At 51.0% G+C, this 19429-nt stretch overlaps 2 protein-coding genes across 5 annotated transcripts in view; both read left to right on the top strand.

Annotated features, from left to right (window-relative positions):
- LOC310760704 (uncharacterized protein) overlaps window positions 1–19429 on the top strand; it is a 395412-nt gene that overhangs the window by 16871 nt on the left and 359112 nt on the right. Inside the window, exon 1 of one of the 2 annotated variants that reach the window (XM_083609737.1) lies at window positions 13121–13177. The exons of the other annotated variant lie outside the window; for it this stretch is intronic. The gene's annotated coding sequence lies outside the window, so the exon portion shown is untranslated. Of the gene's footprint in view, window positions 1–13120; window positions 13178–19429 lie in introns of those variants that run through there. 2 annotated transcript variants of the gene reach the window in all.
- Window positions 1–19429, top strand: part of LOC310760695 (uncharacterized protein) — a 67828-nt gene that overhangs the window by 21946 nt on the left and 26453 nt on the right. Inside the window, exons 1-2 of one of the 3 annotated variants that reach the window (XM_083609683.1) lie at window positions 13155–13224; window positions 16860–17367. The exons of 1 other annotated variant lie outside the window; for it this stretch is intronic. In XM_083609683.1, the coding sequence (XP_083465809.1) occupies window positions 16951–17367 (417 nt within the window). In that variant the 5' untranslated portion in view covers window positions 13155–13224; window positions 16860–16950. Of the gene's footprint in view, window positions 1–13154; window positions 13225–16859; window positions 17368–19429 lie in introns of those variants that run through there. One more of the 3 variants, XM_083609685.1, reaches the window with a different exon arrangement.

Below are 19429 nucleotides of genomic sequence, written 5' to 3'. Positions count from 1 at the left end.
CTGCGGTTAGCATCTTCCTGTTTGAGCTACTCGGGACCCTGTCTGGACAGGGGGGAAAGTGCCAGCACAGCAGATTTATTGCTTCCCCCTTATGTTAGCGAGACATTGAGAAGAACAAGGGAAGCTGTCAGGGAATCAGGAGCAGGAGCACTGGGGAGAGAGGAATTGGAGAGCGAAGGGGAAGAATCCGAGGGCAGCGTAGGGGAATATGACAGTGGCCGGAGAGATTCCATGAGCTTCTCCAGCGAATCAGAAGATTCCCAAAAGGGGGCGCCCATGGTCAGGGCAAGGGGGGTCCCAGGGGGGACGCACCAGAAACAAGGAGCCAGAGGGGAACCCCAAAGCATCAGTGGAGGATCGGGACCAGTTTCCCCACCAGAGCGTAGTGGGGGGGAAGAGTCACATGTGTCAGGGCCAGCGTCTCCTCCATTGGGGAGAGAGAGTGAGTCAGGGCTGACCACGCCTCCATCGGAGAGTGGGGGAATGGAGGGGAGGTCAGTTGCAGCTAGCCCCCCCGAAGGGGGAAGCAGTGACAGCAGCAGTGAAACGGTCAGGAGGAAAGCTGCTGGCTGGGCGCGCGCACCAAGTTCAAATGTGCAGGCGCGGGGGACAGCAGGAGACCCGGATGGGGAACCAGCTCCTAAAGCCCGGCGGAGGGAGGGAGAAGGCTCAGGGGAATCAGCGTCAGAAGAGGCTAGAAAGGGTGAGACCCCAGCGGGCAGGAGGACCCAGAGGAGGAAAGAGCAGCGGAAAAGGTGGAGCAAGGCTAGGGTCTTAAATTGGTGTACAGGGGGAGGAGATTCAGACGGATCATCAGTGGTCTGACAGTTGAGACGTAGAGCTGCGCGCTGCGGCTCTGGAAGTGAAACTGAACTTCAATAAAGACTTTTATACTTAACAACGAAGCAGCGTTGGTCCTTTGTGAGCTGGGACCTTGGGCATCTCTGACAGTATGATCCGTCTCTATTAAAACCTCGCAGCATGAGTTGGTGCAGCGAGGGGCAAGACTTGGCGTTTTGCGAGCTCACGAAGATAGGCAAAGATGACTACAGAGAGCCAGGTGAAAGAACTGCAGGAAGCAGTCACGGCGCTTTATGCAGAAGTAGCAGCATCCAGGAAAAGAGAAGAAGAAGCAGTAGCGCTCTGCCGGGATCTGCAGGCCAGGTGGGACCGTTGGGGGAAAGAGGGGCTGCCAGGACCCAAGCCGGAGGGAGTTGGCCTCAGGAAGAGGGGGGGCAGCCTAGTAGCCCACTTCGACGGGAACCTGCAGCAATACCCTAACTTCAGAGCCGACGTAGTTTACGCGCCCAATTTGCTTCGGAAAGACTTTAGAGATGAGGAAGAGAAAGTGGGATTCATAATTACTCATTTGCATGGGGAAGCTAAAGCCCTCCAAGATTCCGATGCATTTATCAAAGCTATGGACGCTTGCTTTAAATCAACGGTAGATGTAGATGTGGCTCGGAGGGAAATGCATGGGCTGCAGCAAGGGAAAGCCACGGTAAGGCAATATCACTCACGCTTTTTTGCCTTACTGAACGTGCTGGGCTGGGAGAAGGACTCTATTGCCGTCAGAGACCTGTTCTGGGAGGGGCTAAATGGGGCCGTGAAAGATGAGCTGGCAAGAGGGGAAAGACCCAAAAGCACCCAAGAAGTGGCCCAAAGAGCGTTGGCGATTGGTGTGTGCCTGGAAGGACGCCCTTGGAGCAGGGAGGAAGGACGTAAGGCAAGCACCCCAGCCAGGACAACCCCCTTCCTATCCAGAGAGACAGGGCGGGCGCTATCCATGCCTCCATTGGGAAGGGGAGAAGAGCCGATGGAGATAGGTGGTGCCAGGGCTCAGACTGCCAGCAGAGCCCAAATACCGGGAGCAGTCAAGGCGAAGGCTCCTAGAGGGACCAGGAAGTGCTACATCTGCGACAGTGCACAGCACATGGCCAAAGAGTGTCCCCAGAGGCTCCAGAAGCACACTGCAGCCTCAGCAACAGTAAAGGGAACAGGTCAGCAGCCAGAACAGCTGCAGGGGGAAGAAGAAGCCTGGTTGGAAGGGGAAGGACTAGGGCCCAACCAGGCGAGTCAGTGAAGCAGTCCCCAGAGATTTTACAGCCCACAGACCCCCTCCCACCCAAACCAGTGGTGCAACTCACCGCATCGCTCCAGCTGCCCAATGGGCACACCCTGCAAGTACCAATAACCATTGACTCTGGGAGCAACACAGACTTTGTAGGAGTGGACTTTATCAAGCAACATCGCATAGCACTCATGCCAGCCACGATGCCCCTAAACGTCGTCACGGTCGACGGCAGGAAGCTACTGGGAGGAGAGGTGGTACAGCAAACACCACCGATGGTGATGCAAATTGGAAACCACCGTGAAGTCATCAGCTTCAACGTCACCCACCTGTCAGACACGCCCATAGTGTTGGGTATGAGTTGGCTGGATAGGCACAGCCCGGCATTAGCATGGTACCAGTGGCAATTGACCTTCTGCTCCTCCTATTGCGCAGAACACTGCATCCAGACCCGCCAGGAGGAGGAGGGGCGAGAGGATGAACCGCAGTTACACCTAGGCATGGTGCAAGCGGTACCCAACAAGTACAAGGAGTTTTTGGAGGTCTTCTGCGAGAGGGAAGCGGATAAGCTGCCTCCCCACAGGCCTTACGACTGCAAGATTGACCTCCTGCCGGGAGCGACGCTGCCGACTGGGAAACTGTATTCCATGTCTGAAGACGAACTGCAAGAACTCAGGGAGTTCATAGATCACAACTTGAAGCGGGGGTTCATCCAAGAATCTAAAGCAGTGGGGGGCAGTCCCGTGTTTTTCGTGAAGAAGAAGGACACGCCCCAACGCAGACTCATAGTTGATTATAGGATCATCAATTCCAGGACAAAGCCCACAGCGTTCCCCATGCCCAAGATCGACGACCTGCTCGCGACGGTGAGGAAGGGACGCCTATTCACCAAGTTGGATCTACGAGGGGCGTACAACCTTATACGCATGCGGGAGGGCGATGAGTGGAAGACAGCCATGTTTACACCTTTAGGCACCTATGAATATCGCGTAATGCCTTTTGGTCTGCAAAATGGCTCCCATACCTTCCAAGCTTTCATGCATCACGTGTTAGCGGGACTCCTCTACAAGAAGTGCGTCTGCTTCCTGGACGACATCCTGATCTTCTCGGAATCGCAGGAGGCTCACGAGAGGGACGTCAAGGAGGTCCTGCAGAGGTTACGGGAGCACAGACTTTACGCCAAACTAGAGAAGTGCCAGTTCGACATGACGGAGGTGGATTTCCTGGGCTACAAGCTGTCCGACAAGGGACTCGCCATGGACAGCGCCAAGGTCCGCACGGTGTTGGACTGGAAGAGCCCGCGCAATCGGAAGGAGGTCCAGAAGTTCGTCGGCTTCGCCAACTTTTATCGCAAGTTCATCAAAGGGTTCGCGAAGGAGACGGCGGCCATCACGGACACTCTCAGCTCCAAGAAGAAGAAGTTCACCTGGACGGACCAGGCGGAGCAGTCCTTTCGGAGACTCAAGCGTCTCTTCGCGTCCGAAGAACAGCTGCTACATGTAAACCCCAGCAGACCAATGAGGGTTGAGACGGACGCCTCGGACAGAGCAGTGGGGGCAGTCCTGTTGCAGCAAGATCCGCAAGGGGAATGGAGGCCGTGCGCATTCTACTCCAGGAAACTCAGCAAGGCGGAACAGAACTACACCATCTGGGACAGGGAGTTGCTGGCCATTCATGCAGCTTTCAAGGCGTGGCGGCACTTCCTCGTCGGAGCCAGACACACAGTGCAAGTCCGCACGGACCATAAGAACCTGGAGTACTGGCGCACGGCGCGGTTCCTGAACCAGAGACACATCCGATGGGCGGAGTTCTTTGCGGATTTCGATTTCCGGATAGAATACATCCCGGGAGACAACAACGTCATGGCAGATGCACTATCCAGGAAGCCGCAGTATCTTGAGGAAGCGGCACCGGTGGCGGCCAAGCACATTTTCGCACCGAAAGCATGGGCGTGCGCTTCAGCTGCCGTGGACCTGGACGTGGTGCGTCGAGCGCTGCAGACGGATTCGTTCGCACAATCCAAGATGGAGGAGGTGCGAAGAGGCACAGCGAAGGACGACGAGTTCCAGATACGAGACGGACTGCTCATCCGCAAAGGGGCTCTCTACGTACCCGGAGACGACCTCCGCGCGAAAGTCTTGCAGCAGTTACACGACGCGCCCAGCGCTGGGCACTTCGGCAAGGACAAGACGGCGGAATTAGTAACCAGAGACTTTTGGTGGCCCAAGGTGAGGGGAGAAGTCGCGGATTACGTCTCCAGGTGTGACACCTGCCAAAGGGCCAAGCCAGTACACAGGAAGCCGGCGGGTCTACTAGAACCCCTACAGACGCCGCTCGAACCGTGGGAGAAAGTGGCCCTGGACTTCGTCACAGATCTGCCCAGCTCGCGAGGCAAAACAGCGGTACTCGTGGTCGTAGACATGTTCACCAAGATGGCGCACTTTATTCCTTGCGCGAAGGTGGCCACAGCGGAACAGACCGCCAAGCTGTTCATAGACCACGTGTTCAAAGCTCACGGCTTGCCGCGGTCCATCCTGTCCGACCGGGGTCGCCAATTTAACCTCATTAAAAGGTTCTTTAATTCCTCCTCACTTTCTGCCATCAAGGTTGTGTCATCTGCATATATGAGGTTGATATTTCTTCCGACAATCTTAATTCCGGCTTCGGATTCATCCAGCCCAGCCTTTCGCATGATGAATTCTGCATATAAGTTAAATAAGCAGGGAGATAATATACAGCCTTGCCGTACTCCTTTCCCAATTTTGAACCAATCAGTTGTTCCATATCCAGTTCTAACTGTAGCTTCTTGTCCCACATAGAGATTTCTCAGGAGACAGATGAGGTGATCAAGCACTCCCATTTCTTTAAGAACTTGCCATAGTTTGCTGTGGTCGACACAGTCAAAGGCTTTTGCGTAGTCAATGAAGCAGAAGTAGATGTCTTTCTGGAACTCTCTAGCTTTCTCCATAATCCAGCGCATGTTTGCAATTTGGTCTCTGGTTCCTCTGCCTCTTCAAAATCCAGCTTGCACTTCTGGGAGTTCTCGGTCCACATACTGCTTAAGCCTGCCTTGTAGAATTTTAAGCATAACCTTGCTAGCGTGTGAAATTAGTGCAATTGTGCGGTAGTTGGAGCATTCTTTGGCACTTCCCTTCTTTGGGATTGGGATGTAGACTGATCTTCTCCAATCCTCTGGCCACTGCTGAGTTTTCCAAATTTGCTGGCATATTGAGTGTAGCACCTAAACAGCATCATCTTTTAAAATTTTAAATAGTTCAGCTGGAATATCATCACTTCCACTGGCCTTGTTATTAGCAATGCTTTCTAAAGCCCATTTGACTTCACTCTCCAGGATGTCTGGCTCAAGGTCAGCAACCACACTACCTGGGGTGTACGAGCCATCCATTTCTTTCTGGTATAGTTCCTCTGTGTATAATTAGTACTGTTATTTTTTGCTCAGTCTAATTTCCTTCACTTAGTTTGGCTGTGGTAGAAATGAAGGGACAAAACCTTTGTTAATTTGGACACAGTCAACAAATTATTAAACATTTTCCTTATGTGGGTTTTGAGTTCTCTTAGAGGTTCACGTATCCTGTTTGAAAGGGAAAATTACCATATTTTTCGCTCGACAAGACACACTTTTTTCCTCCTCAAAAGTAAGGGGAAATGTCTGTGTGTCTTACTGAGTGAACATGTGGTCCCTGGAGCCGCCTGGCCCAAGTGCAGGGGCGAGAATCAGATCGCGTGTCAAGGAGGAGGGAAGGCTGCAGGGAGGAGGCTGCTGGGGTTCCTGTATCGGGCATATTTTGATGTGTGTGTGGAGGCGTGTGAGTCGTGTTGCTGCACGGGAGAGCGCGTGGTTAAAGGGGGCGTTGGAGTGACCTTGTGTGTGGAGTCTCTCGATCTGTATGGCATCCCAAGACTACCGTCTGTTCATCAGCCCTGTTCCCCTTGCCTAGTTATTGTGGCGCCTTCCTAAGGATTCAGTTGCGACTCCTGCTGCGTATGGTTTTAACTGGGTAGTAAAAGTCAGCTGCTGCTCCCCTCTTCTTGTTCTTGTCCCTTTCTGGCAGGGAGTGCACAGCTGCAGTGAATTCCTTTCCTGCCCTCTGCCTCAGGGTCTTACTGTCCACCCTCTTCTGTTTTCGGTTGCTGTGTTTGCTCGGATCAGGCCAGCAATGGCCCATTCCCCTTGCTCAGCGTGTCTGCTTGGTGCGAGGTGACGCAGCTAGGAAGGAATCAGCAGGCAGACACGATCCTTTCCCCTTCTGTTGCTCAGCGCAGGCTGCAGCAGCGTCACCTCGCAGCAAGCAGACGTGCTAAGCAAGGAGACTGGTTGCAGACGAACGCAACCAAGAGCAGGGAAATCCCGCGCCCTCCTGCCAAGCAGAGCGGAAAGGATCGCGTCCCTCCTGCTAATTCCTTCCTAGTCACACTGCGTGCAGGCTCCAGCCCACCCAGCTCAGCTTCCGGCGGCTAGGAGCGCAACCAACAGCTGCCTCCTCCTCCTCCTCTCTCTGCTCTGGACACCTGCTGCGTCCAGGGAAGCATTCTAGGGACCCGCAGGCAGCCAGAAAACATGCAGGTGGGGGAGGGGGGCCAGCAGGGGAAGTAGAGGGGCAAATGAATCCCCTGGCAAGGTTGTCATCTAAGTACTCTTGGAGGGCCCCAAGTTCAGGGGCCGACAAGGAATCTCTTCTCCTGGCTGCAGGTCAATAGGACAATCGTAAGTCCGATGGGGTGGCAAAGCCTCAGCCCCCTTTTTCTCAGACACGTCCACCAAATCCTGGTAGGGCTCCAGGATTAGGCCGACATCCGGTAACCCTGCCCAGTCTGGGGCAGTCCCCTGCAAAGCGGAAGAACTGAGGGCCGGCTGGTGAGGCTTCCCAGGTGCCAGCGGCAACACGGGGGCTGGGCACAGACGTCGTGGCAGAAAGACGATGAGAAACACAACATCCGCTGCACCCAGGAAATGGCGGGGTCATGTCGGACCAAGCAGAGGCCTCCAAGGACCACAGAGAAATGTGGCGTCTGGACTAGTTGAAACGTTAACAGTTCCTGGTGCAGGGGTGCCACTAACCTGGCCAGTGGACAGGTCTCATGGGCAATGGGTCCTGATGCGAGGGGGGTCCCCTCCAGACCCACCACTGAAATGTGCGAGGCTTTCACCACTGATGGTACTTGATACTTCTCAGTGAAACTGATGTCCATGAAGACGCCAGAGGCCCCAGCGTCAATCATTGCCTCCAGGGCCAGCATGCCCCCCTGGGGAAAGAGAATATGGATAGGGAGAAGGAAATGGGGTGCACAGGGATTGAGCCTCAGCTGAGCCCCTCCTAGCACAGCTGGGGCTTGGCATTTCCCAACCTCTTCGCCGGACACTCTGCTGCGAAATGCCCCCCCCCCCCCCCGCAATACAAGCCCAGTCCCAGGGCCTGCATCAGACTCATAGAATCATAGAGTTGGAAGAGACCACAAGGGCCATCGAGTCCAACCCCCTGCCAAGCAGGAAACACCATCAGAGCACACCATCAGAGCACTCCTCTTCTCTTGGCTAGAGAGAGCGGCAGGCCACACCTACTTGCATGGCTCCACTTCCAGCCCCACTGCAGCGCTGGACCCCGGGGACTCCCTCGATCGGAAGATGACTGACAATAACATCTCTCCGACCCACACGAGGTAATTTGGAGGCTATGATGGGGGTAATTAGCCTCCTTAACCCCCCCAGGATGGTGGGGGGGACGGCCCTTGCCTGCTGTGCCCTATACCACCCCCGAGTTTGTGGGGATAGGGGCACTAGGCACAAAGCCCTCCTGTGGGATTTCGGCACTCCTGGACGCTGTCCCTGATTCGCGCCACTAGTTGCAAGAACTTCAAAAGAAACAATTTGGATGCAGCGAATGCACATATTTCAAGGAAGAAGGGGGAGTAAAGACTGCTAATAGAAGAGATCTCTGACAAAACAAGATAAGAATAAAACATGAGAAGATACGCCAAGACACGGTACGGCAAATGACTGATGGGGGATGGGGAAAAAACTTTCCCTTCTTTTCTTATGTGATTAAACAAGAATCCCCTCCCCTCACGAGTCAGAAATGTCGTTTTAAGGACTTAAGCTGTGGATTTAAGGCTATGTGGAGATAAACTTTCGAACCAAAGCATGTTTTAAGAAGAGCGCAGAATGTATAAGAGCTCTGGAATGACGCAGTTAAAAATGCCGTCGCCATATTGGGAAGTTCTGTCGGAGGTCTTGAGTCTGGGAGGAGAAAGAGAGAAATAGAGCTGTTTATATATTGTGGGTTAAACTCCTCAGTGGGACTTCAGAGCGACAGTTTTACGAGACTATGATGGAAAGAGTGATGTTATCTATGAAGGAGAAGATATATGGAAACCATCTCGATTTGAGGATTGGAAGAATGGAAAATTCACACAGGATTATTATTATTATTGGTGTTTATCGGCTTAAGGAGACTATCAGAAGAGATCATAAAGAAAAAAGAGAAAATATATGAACAAGATGTGATGTGGAAACAGCAAGATAAGATGGGATAGAATTATGAACTCTGTTTGGACTGATTTGGACTGATCTGGACATTAACGCAGCAGCAAGAAGATGACCAGAATTTCCCTTCAGATCTTGAAATATGGGTCCCCCCAAAAAAATTTAAAATTCGGCTTTGTAATTCGGCATTTATGTGATGTGATTTAATTTGGTGTGATTGGCCAGTTAATAAAATTATTTTTTAAAAAAGGAAGTGGAACCGTCAGGCAGCTGCATAGAGGGTGTCCACAGCCCACCAACGGAGCTCTGTGGCGGACTTGGTAACTGGGTGAGCCCCCTGCCGGAGGTTCTGCAGGGCCATCTCAGCCGCCAGGGCGCGATTCAGCTCCCCGAACGTGCCCTCCAGGGTGGCAATGAAGTCGTCCAAATTCCCCAGCAGATGGTCGCTGGCCTCAAGGTACGGAGAGACCCAAGAAAGTGCCGGGCCCACGAAGAGGCTGACCATAAAGCACACGCGGCTCCGTGGGGTGGGGAAGTCTGTCTCACAAGTGGGGAACATCAGCCAACACTGGCTGACAAAGCCTCGAAGGGCCCCGTGTGTTGGTTTCTATTTCCCTCACTGAGCAGCAACTGCATGTCACAATACATTGTTTACATTCCACAGTCCAAGTTACTGTTGGGTTCCCACGGGAATGGGAGACTGGATGTGGCATACACTGGTTTCCTGTTTTTCAGTGTTCTCTCGGTTTCTTTGTGTCGAGAGTAAGTTTATTCTCTGCTCTCACAGATGCAAGATGTATGTTTGTGTGTTCTCGGTATAGTTGAGAGATATAGATTAGCATGTAGCACATACTGCTTTATCCTTTCGTCTGCAGACTACGCTCTGCTGGGCTAAAGATAAGACGAGCCAGTACCAGCTCCAGATGGGCCAGAGCTGGACAAATTCCAACACCATGCCCCCCCCTGAACCTCTCTGGTTATGGGACAGGGGAGCACGTCAGGCTGGGGCCGCAGCAGGGGCCGCTCAAAGTGCTTGAGCCTCCCCCTAGAACATAGCTCCCTGGGTGTAGAGGTTCTGCAGCACCGTGGTGAGATCTATAGGCTGGGCTCCGTCCATCTTACACCCTGGCCGGGACATAGGTTGGCCACAGCAAACTTTTACGGTTTATGGGCAGTCAAAGTCCTGGTGGAGGACATCAGGACCCGGGGGCAAGACGGTGGGGTGGGAGCAGGAATGGGAATCCGAAAGCCAGGAGTCAAGAAGCCAAGGGTCTGAGGGTCAGGAAACCAGGAGTGAGGAAGGAAATGTTTTGCAGTGGCAAAGAGCCAAAGGCAAATGCTGACCTTATATCCCTTTCCGGCTCTTTCTTGCCACCAGGTGCTGTGAGTTACCAATCGGCCTCACCTGTGCAGCCCTGCCTTGCCTCTTCAGAAGAAACTTAGGAAAGCCCAGTCCTGCAAAGCCCAGGGCCTGGCTCCGGCATGCACTCCTGACAATAACACTACTTCTTTTGGAGTAATATCATAAAATTATGTATCAATAGAAAGATAATATAATCAAGAATGCAATTACCTGTATTCTATCAAAATTTATAGCCAAATAACTAAAATAAGGAAGCACAACTTGCTTAGGTTGACTTGTTATGTGATTCCTAACAAGTTGGTTGGTTTTTTTGTCTTCTTTCATTTCGTGAGTTTGAAGAACATAATAGAAGAAAAGAAAAATATGTGAGAAGAAGAATCGGAGAAGATTTATATCCCACTTGCATTACACCTACCTTGAAGCACCCAGTTAGTGTGATGATCCGGGGTTGTATGATAGCAAAAGGTGTGGGCAGAATTTGCTGCATTAATGGGCATGTAAAACCACCAAATACATAAATCAAATACTTGAGCCCAAACTGAAGCGTTCTGCATGTGATCTTTTCCCAGATACTGAAACATTATTTATTCATTCATTCATTCATTTATTTTCTATTTCAGCAGGATTCAGCTCCATGTCATGTTGCTCCTTTGTGCAAAAGGCGGTTTCAATATAATCATATTCCACTGCTGGAATGGCCTGGTGGGTTCTGTCCCAGCCGTTCTGTTGGCTGGGACCCCCTCCCCGGCAGCCCTGGCCCTCTCCCCTTGAGAACCAAATACAAACTATACAATAATCCCAGGCCCTGGGAGCAGAGGGGGAACAAGGTGGGGGCGGTGGGGTTGAACCACCCCGTGTGCCATCCTGAGGGGGCTGACATTCGTCCTGCCGCCCGCCCGGCACCCTCAACTCCAAGCGTACCCCGAGCCTTCGAGGGAAGGGGGAGCTGCGCTGATTTGTCGCTTTGCCCTCTCCCCTGCCTGCCTGGCTGGCTCTGCGCCATTCAAAGGGAATAAATGCAATTTTGTTACCCTCCGTTGAAAAGAAAACAATAGAGGACACGCAGCAAGCTTTAATTATGATTGCAAGTGAGTAGCAGCAGCAGCAGCAGCCCAGAGCTGGACGGACCCTCGGAGAGGCCAGGGCTGTCTTTACCTGGGGGGTGCAAGGGGTGGGGGCCAGGGGCTGCTACTGAAGCCGCCTAAGCTCTTAACCATCTACCTCTTATGAAGTAATAAATAATTTTGATCAAGCTAGAAAAACAAAATACATATATACCCAGGTATTACTGAAATGTATACCTACTTTTTCTCTAAAGGACTTGAGACTGCGTGTGCTCATTTACCAGCGGCGGCGCTTGTCAAACTGTTGCAGGAATTTATGTATAGGCTGGGGGGGGTTGCCCCTCCAGCAGACATCATGCACATGCAGCCCACCACCAAAATCAGCACCGTCACTTTTGTGAATTGTCCCCACAAAACACTTCCTCACAGTTTCTTCCTATCTGTTCAAAGGGCCTCTGCTGCACGATACCAAATGTAAGAATTCACTGATAAATGCATCTATGTACTGGCTCAGTGGGGAAACTTCAGAAATTCATCTAGACCTGTGAGCTCAGCTACTCAGCAGCCCCTCTGCCTGAGTGATAATCCCTGGCATCCTGATACCTGAGTGCCAGACAGGTAGCCATTCCAGAAAGAACAAACCCAGAGGAAGACAAAAGGGTGTGATGAACTTGGCTGGGAAACAGGGAAATGTAAAGATCTCTTTTGTGACACTCGATGGGTGTTTGGTGGAGGGCAAGGGGAACCATGGGGCAGGGTCCAGGGTGCTCAGATTACTGCCACCAGAGCTCCCCTTTCATGATGTAACCATGATGTATTAGTGATGTAGTTGGGGGGGCATTAGCAGCAGCTAATAAAAGTTTCGGTTCTCTTGTTCCACCTGGTGGCAGGTGGGAGTCCTGTCGCCAGAGTCTTCAATCAAGACCAAGCTGTTTTGCTCTGCTATTCCTGGCTGGGCAGATCTTTGCACCCCGGTAGCGCATATGCTAAAGACAGCCCTGGAGGGGGCTTTGACTCCCGAGCGCAGCCAAGCATAGGATCGGGTCTGCACAGAAACTGAGGGGTGGTGACACCTGCGGGCAAGGAAAGGCAACCAGCGCTGGGCTTCCCTGGGCTTCCCGGCAGCGAGGCCACGTCCCCTTGACCAGCGCCTGTGACGAGGCCTCTCCCCGGGAGGAGGGGCGCCATGCAGCGGAGCGGGGGGGGTCGGCAGTCACCCCTCCAGTCCAGCCCTGGGGGTGTTAACGGAAAAATCCGAGGGCTCCCTTGGACAAAAGCAAAGACACCAACCAGGATTACTTGGAGCAAAACAGCAGCCTGTGGGCTTGGCCTTTCTTGAACTGTTGCAACAGGGTGCTCCCCTCACTTGCAAGAGAGAGGAAAGACCCAGAAAAATAGTGTGCAAGGTCTTATAAAGACTTTTGAAATTGCCACCCTGTAGATCAAGACCACCCCCATTCCTCCCATTTCTGAATTCTAGGGTGAGTTTCCTTACTTCCTGCAAAGCCCTTTTCCCTGCAAACTGTTCCTCCGGTTTCTGGCCAAGGGAAGGAGATGCTCAGAGCCCAACCGATAGCCTCACCCCCAAAAGGATATCTGGGCATTGAGGTAGCCAGGGGGGCAGCTGCCCCCTAAATCCATAGAAAAATAATAATCTGAGGTTTTGCCAAGCAAGAGAGGGCTGGGGGTTGGACTGGATGACCCTGGGATCAGGGCCGTATCTAGCGGGGGGCGAGGAAGTCCCCCCCCCCAGGGGCATAGGCGCCCCCCCCCGCAAAATCGGCTTTAAAACGGTGCCATGAATATGTCAATTTATGGGTGGGGGGGAGAGGGGGCGTGGCCCCCGGAAGAGAAGCTGCTCTGGTCCAGCCAGGAGGGAAAGTAAGGGGGGGGAGGGAGTTGCACAGGCTCCACATTCCCCCCAGTTGCGCCCCTCTTTGGCCAAGCCCTCCACTCCCCCCCCCCTTCTGCGCTTCAGCGATGGATTAGAGAGAGCCTTCGCGAGCCGGGAGGAAGGGCTGAGCTGGGGGACTCGGCTTTGCAAGGGTTAAAGGGAACCGAGCTGCCTTCCTAGAGAGGCCAGGAAGCAAGGGGGGCCGGGTCCTCCAGAGCCAAGGCCCCTCCCTCCCCAGTGTCTCTCCTGCAAGGGCTGCCTCGCTGCCCCCTCCTGGGATCTGGTGAGTCTCCTCTCCCTCTGGGATCTGGTGGGGGTCCCAGGGCTGCAGCAGGGGAGGGGCCTGGGGGGCCTGATCTGCTCCTGCAGGGGGGGGGACCCCAAGTCAGGGAGGAGAGGGTCCTGCCAGGGAGGGGCCAGGTCTGCAACGCTCTCCTTCCTGCACATCAGAGGATCCCAAACTCATCTGGCCTTCCGCCCCCCCTTCAGAAAAAATATCCCTTCTTCAAAAAAGGAGTCCCTGGGACTTTAACTCTGCGTGACGTCGCTCAGCGTCACTGCAGAACAGAGGGAACATCTGCAAATGGTTTTTGAAAGCTGGACGAGGAGGTGGACTAGACACCCCACCCCCCAGAAAACCCCAATGGGAGGGAGGAAGAAAATGTGGGAGAGAAAGGAGAGGAGTAAAGAGAGGGATCCCAGCCCAGAGTCTGGCTGCTGCATTGGGGACCAGTTTCCCAGTGTCTCCCAGGGCAGTTCCCCACGGAGGCCACTGCAGCCATCCCCTCGCACCCAGAGCAGGGCATCCCAGGACCACATCCTCTCTGTCCCAAAGGGATTGTTGCTGGCAAAGCAGCCGGAAATGGGCGCTGCTACTCACTGAGCCTCCAGGGACCTTGGCATCAATGGCTGTGGGGGGGGGTTAAGCTCTCTAATAAAATAATAATAATAATAATAATAATAATAATAATAATAATAATAATAATAAAAAATAACCTGCCAAAGGAGATGTATTTGGCCCTGTCCACTTGGCCCTCAGGGGGTTGGTCAGATGCATTCTTGGCCCTCAGAGCAAATCATCAAAATATTTATTCGGCTTTACGCCCATCATGAAACACAACACAACAAATCAAATCAAAACAAATCAAATCAAATAAAACAGCGGACTCGTACAAGCCACAAGTAGTATAACATAGTTCACAACTCACAAGGACAGATATTAGCCATTCATAAGAAAAGTTTAAGATTAAGATTAAAAATTTTAGGCACTACACTAAAATCAATATCTGATGTCATTATAGAAAATTCTTATAACTATCAATAATCAACTAACATTCCATTCCGTCTCTTGTACGAGAGGACGGCTGTTAGGAATTTAGCAACCTGTAGGGTAATATAAGGATCCACATCTTGAAGAACCCAGGCAAGCTGTAGGTCTACTGATTTGACAGCCATAGGCTGGATTATGGAGTTTAGCATACTAGCACGGCCTGAACTGTACAAAGGGCAGATAAACATAACATGATGTAGAGATTCAGATGTTTTCATTTCACACGCACACATTGAAGGGACTTGGCCCTTAGTGAATCTATGTCTCAGCACGTTTGTTGGAAAGACATTAAACCTAGCTTTAATGAAGGCATATCGGTGAGACGCGGCCATAAGCGGCCATAAGCGCTGTTACGGAGCACGGTAGATAGGGGTTATGCCGAAATTTAACGGCGAGCAGACTCCACCACCAGCTACGAAATTTTGGTATAGCTCCGCATTATCCAGCCTTTGATTTATACACCTTTTTGCCACATTTAGATCCAGTTTGAGCAGTTCAGTGGGCGAGATCTCATAGGACAGCAATTTGGCATGGATTTTTCCTGACCATAAATTTGTGAAGTCATCTCGCCACATGCATTGAATGAGACAGTGGTTCGGGAGTTTATGACATAGGGATATCCAATAAATCAAAACTCTCCTCCATATAACTAACTCCACTGAGGGGATCTTCATTTCTAAGCGGATAGCCGCATTACTTACGCATGTTGGTAATTTTAGAAGTCGGCGTAAGAATTGGCTTTGAAGTGACTCTAAAGGTGAGAGATTTGCAAAGGCAGCCCATAAAGGTGCAGCATAGGCCATTGTGGCCATCACTTTGATGCTATACACTTTCAAGGCCGCAGGGATGAATAAGGCCCCCTCAGAGTAGAAAAAAACGGAGGAGGGAGTGTGATAGGGCTTTTGTCTTGTTTTGAAGATATTCAACGTGCGCTTTCCACCCTAAATTATATTGAAAATAAATTCCTAAATATTTAAATTTATGTACTTGTTCGATTTTCGTGCCCTCCAGTTTCCATGAATAAAGTTTTCGACTCCTTGAAAATATCAGTACTTTGGACGTGGTGTGGTTGATAGACAGATGATTAGAATGGCAATATGTCGCAAAAATCTTTAGTGCCCTCCTTAAACCCACTCTGGAGTAAGAGAGTAGTACCGCATCATCTGCGTAGAGAAGTAAAGGACAGTGGTAATCTGCTATACGAGGGGAGTGGATAAATTTTTGTGAGACGGCTAATGGGTTCCTCATATCACTGATAAATAAGTTAAAAAGAAGAGGTGCTAAAATACAACCCTGGCGTACACCCTTATTTACTGGCACTGGGTTAGTCAGGTCTCCCGCAGGGGATAATCTCACCCTGGCCACGGACCCGGCATGAAGTTGGGAGATAAGCCGCAATAGCCTTCTATCTATTCCCCAACAGGCAAGTTTATCCCATAGTAATTTCCTCGGAATACTATCAAACGCAGCTTTCAGATCTATGAAAGCTGCGCAAAGTTGGCCCCGTCGAGGTTTCCGGGCTAAGTGATAAAGAATAATTGCCTGGTCTGTTGTGGATCGGTTTAATCTAAATCCAGCTTGCTCTTGTCCAATCAGGTCAGCCTCAACTGACCACTTCATCAGCCTTGCCAGCAAAAAACGGGCATATATTTTCCCAATGGACGATAGCAGACTGATATTCTGATAATTCCCTGGGTCACCGGGAGGGCCTTTTTTGTAGATAGGAATTATAATGGCCTCCTTCCACATTCCTGGTATTAAGCCCGTGGCATTTATTGCGTCGAACGTTTTAGCTAAAATCCCTGCCCACCATGCAGAATGAAGCTTTATAGCCTCAACAGGGACCAAATCTGGCCCAGGGGTCTTACCAGTTTTCAGCTCAGCTATCAATTCTAGGATTTCAGCAGGGTCGGTATTAGGCCAGACGGGAAGGGGATTAGTAGGTCTCCAATGAGTGGCCGGAGCTTCTGCCACTGAGAAATATTTTCTCAGGAACTGCTCCCATGAGGGGGCCGGGATCATCATTAAGGGATATTTCGTGTTTCTTCCCTTTATTAAGGACCAAAATTTCCGGGAGTTATGAGATTTTGAGGCAGAAATTATAGTCTGCCAACGATTTGAGTGCCACTCCCGTTTGGCCGATTTCTGGCTCAGAGCAAAGAAAAAGGGATCCCACCCCAGGAGTCTGTCTTGAGAGCGGCAGAGAGTCCAAGTGCAAGAAAAGGAGACAGAAGCAGGGGAGAAATGTGCCCTGAAGTGGGGGTGGGGGGAGAGCAACTCCTGAGGACCCCCAGGTGAGGACCCCCACCAGAGCCAAGCATCCATTTTCCACAAGATACAAATGACTCCCTTGTCAGTCAGTTCTGACTTCTTGCATTGACTGGAAGGCAGGAGAAACCAGGCTGATTCATCTCCCAGAAACCCCTTCAGTTGCCTCACATTTTGCATTGCTAGAGGGCTAGAGACTTACTTCTCCCCTTCCTCCTCCTCTTTCTTTTCAAAAAGGTATCTCATGGTTCGGGCTCTGGTGCCGTCCAGTCCTGATTCCTGGCAAGTCTCATCCATGCTTGTTCAGGGATCCGTTTCTTCTCCTGAGCTACAAATTCTGTAACAGAACAATGTATTTGCTTTCTAGGATTTGTTAGAGCTTCTCATTAAGACGGACAGAACTTGACAGAAGACCAAAGGGTACCTTCTGATCTCTCAGAGGCTTCCTGAGAGCACAGATGGATGAGCAAGACACAGCTGGCCCTAGAGCAGGAAGAGGCCATGCAATCCAAACTGGGAGCAGTGGGGGATTCTGGGAAAACTCTGGGCAGAAGATCCTGGGTGAGGAGGACACCCTCCGCTCAGAGGTGCAGAGCCAGCAGGTGAGGCAGTTCTGCGTCCAGGAGGCCAAAGGACCCCGAGAGGTTTGTAGCCGACTCTACCACCTTGACCTTCAGTGGCTGAAGCCAGAAAGGCACACGAAAGCTGAGATGCTGGACCTGGTGATTTTGGAACAGTTCCTGGCTGTCCTTCCACTGGAGATGGAGAGCTGGGTGAGGGACTGTGGAGCGGAGACCAGTTCCCAGGCTGTGGCCCTGGCCGAAGGTTTCCTCCTGAGTCAGGCAGAGGAGAGGAAGCAGGCAGAGAGAAAGCAGGTGAGGGAGACTTTCCTCTGGATACTACCTTGACCAGAGCCAGGGCCTTTTCGGATGTGGCTCCGGCCTGGTGGAACACTCTCTCACAAGAGACCAGGGCACTGCGGGATTTGACATGCGCCAGGCCTTTGTTCAGGGTTCAGTCTGATTCTTTTCTTTCAGTACAAGAATAAGCATTAAAGAGGCTTCCTAGCCCGCTCACACCTCCTTTATAAGACCAGTGGTAACAGTAGTTGGCCCTAGCGAATATTAACCACTCTCAGTTTTACCAGTGGACTGCCGTCTGTCCAGATTTTTATTTGTTTTGAACTAATTTTAAGAAGTATTTTAATTAATCGATTGCCTGTTCTTATGTTCTTTGTATATGATGTTAGCCGCCGAAAGATTGGCTCTGGCCAGGGAGGGTGGGGTACAAATAAAAAATTATTATTATTATTCTTATTAGGGGCTCGAAAGAGGATAGAGAACATCCCATAATGCTCTCCTGATGGCCCATCCTTTTTCTGGGAAGGCATCCATGGAATGAAATCTCACACCCTTAAAGATTTTTACTTTTCCATTTTCTTTCTGCTATTTCTTGTCATTCATTTTCTGTTTTGAATCCTTGCTGGGATGCTGGATGCTATAATCCTATACACGACTGTGGCCTGATGGGAAGTCTTGCTCTTAAGTTTCGCTCCTGCACATAATGCTGCACAAACCGTACTAAGACATTCACTCACCACCTTAGAATGTTCAGTTCACATTGAGTTCAGGAAAACATTGTACTTTGACCCATTCTTAATGCATAGTTGATCACATCTACGGAACGTGGTTACTATGCTCTTTTAAGTTTCCTATATCAATCATTAGTAATTGTTTTAAGTCTTATTATATTAATCATTGGTTATAATTTAATTAGGAGGTCTTCATGCCTGTCTAGTTCTGTGCACCCTTTCCCAGTCTTTAATCTATTGGTGATTAATACAACCTTTGCTTTGTACTTGTGTTAACCAATCAGCAATAAGCACATATGTGGCAATGTTGTAATATTCAATAAAAGAGGCTCCTTGAGACTTGCTCAGGAGATGCCTCCCAGATGACACTCGCTACCTGTCTGTCGTTATTTCAACCCAACATCTGGTGACCCCGATGTGATTGCCAGATCCCTTACGCGGCCAAGCCCCTGTACTTCACTCGACTGGAAAACTCTCAGCGCGCTACTTCATGAGTATGGGGGGGGGGAACTGACTAGGTTCCAGCAGGAGCATGCCAAGGAATTGCTCCATCTCGTTAGACAGCTGGTGGCGGGCGCTCATATTTCTTTGAAAGAAATTGAACAATTGTTATGTGAGATTGCTTGTCAATGTCCCTGGTACCCAGAATTGGGGTCTTTAGGGTCAGAGGCTTGGCAAAAGATCGGAAAAACCCTTTTTGCAGAACCGAGTGCTCCGATTCATTGTCTGCTTATTTGGCAGAAGTGTGCAGATGCCGTCGCTAGATTAGGACCTCAGGCATCTCCGACGGCACCTGCTCTTTTGTCAGTTGCAGACAATCCCCCACCTTACCCCAAGATTTTACCTCCATCGCAACCTTGCCAGCCCCTCCCTATGCCTCAGCCCACATCCACCCCCCCATCCCTCCTTCGCCTGCCCCAGCCCCTGCGTGCTCTCCTACAGGAGCTGTGCGCGCCGCGCTTTCTATAGCTAGGCAGAAAGGGCTCCTGTCCTTAGAGGAAGAGTCTGAATGGGCTGGGGAAATGCCATCTGCTTTCCCTATCTCCTATACCAACCCAGGAACTGCTCAACAACAGGTGTTGTACGAGGCACTTCCTTATTCTGTTATGAGGGAACTAAGGAGAGCCATTGCTGATTCTGGTTTAAAATCCTCCTATGTGATAGGGATGCTGGAGGGGATAGCAAGTGGTTACACAATGCTACCCCAAGATTGGAAAGATTTAATGCGCATGCTTTTATCTCCAGCGCAATATGTAGTTTTTGAAAGTGAATTTAAGCATAATGCAGCAGCCCTGGCTGATCCACAGCATTTTTGTTGTTGTTGTTTAGTCGTTTAGTCGTGTCCG

This window comes from Podarcis filfolensis (genome assembly GCF_964270895.1).
Source record: "Podarcis filfolensis genome assembly, chromosome: 4".
NCBI classification, from domain to species: Eukaryota; Metazoa; Chordata; class Lepidosauria; order Squamata; family Lacertidae; genus Podarcis; species Podarcis filfolensis.
Note: the sequence above shows the minus strand (reverse complement) of the source record. Positions and strands in the feature narration are given on the sequence as shown.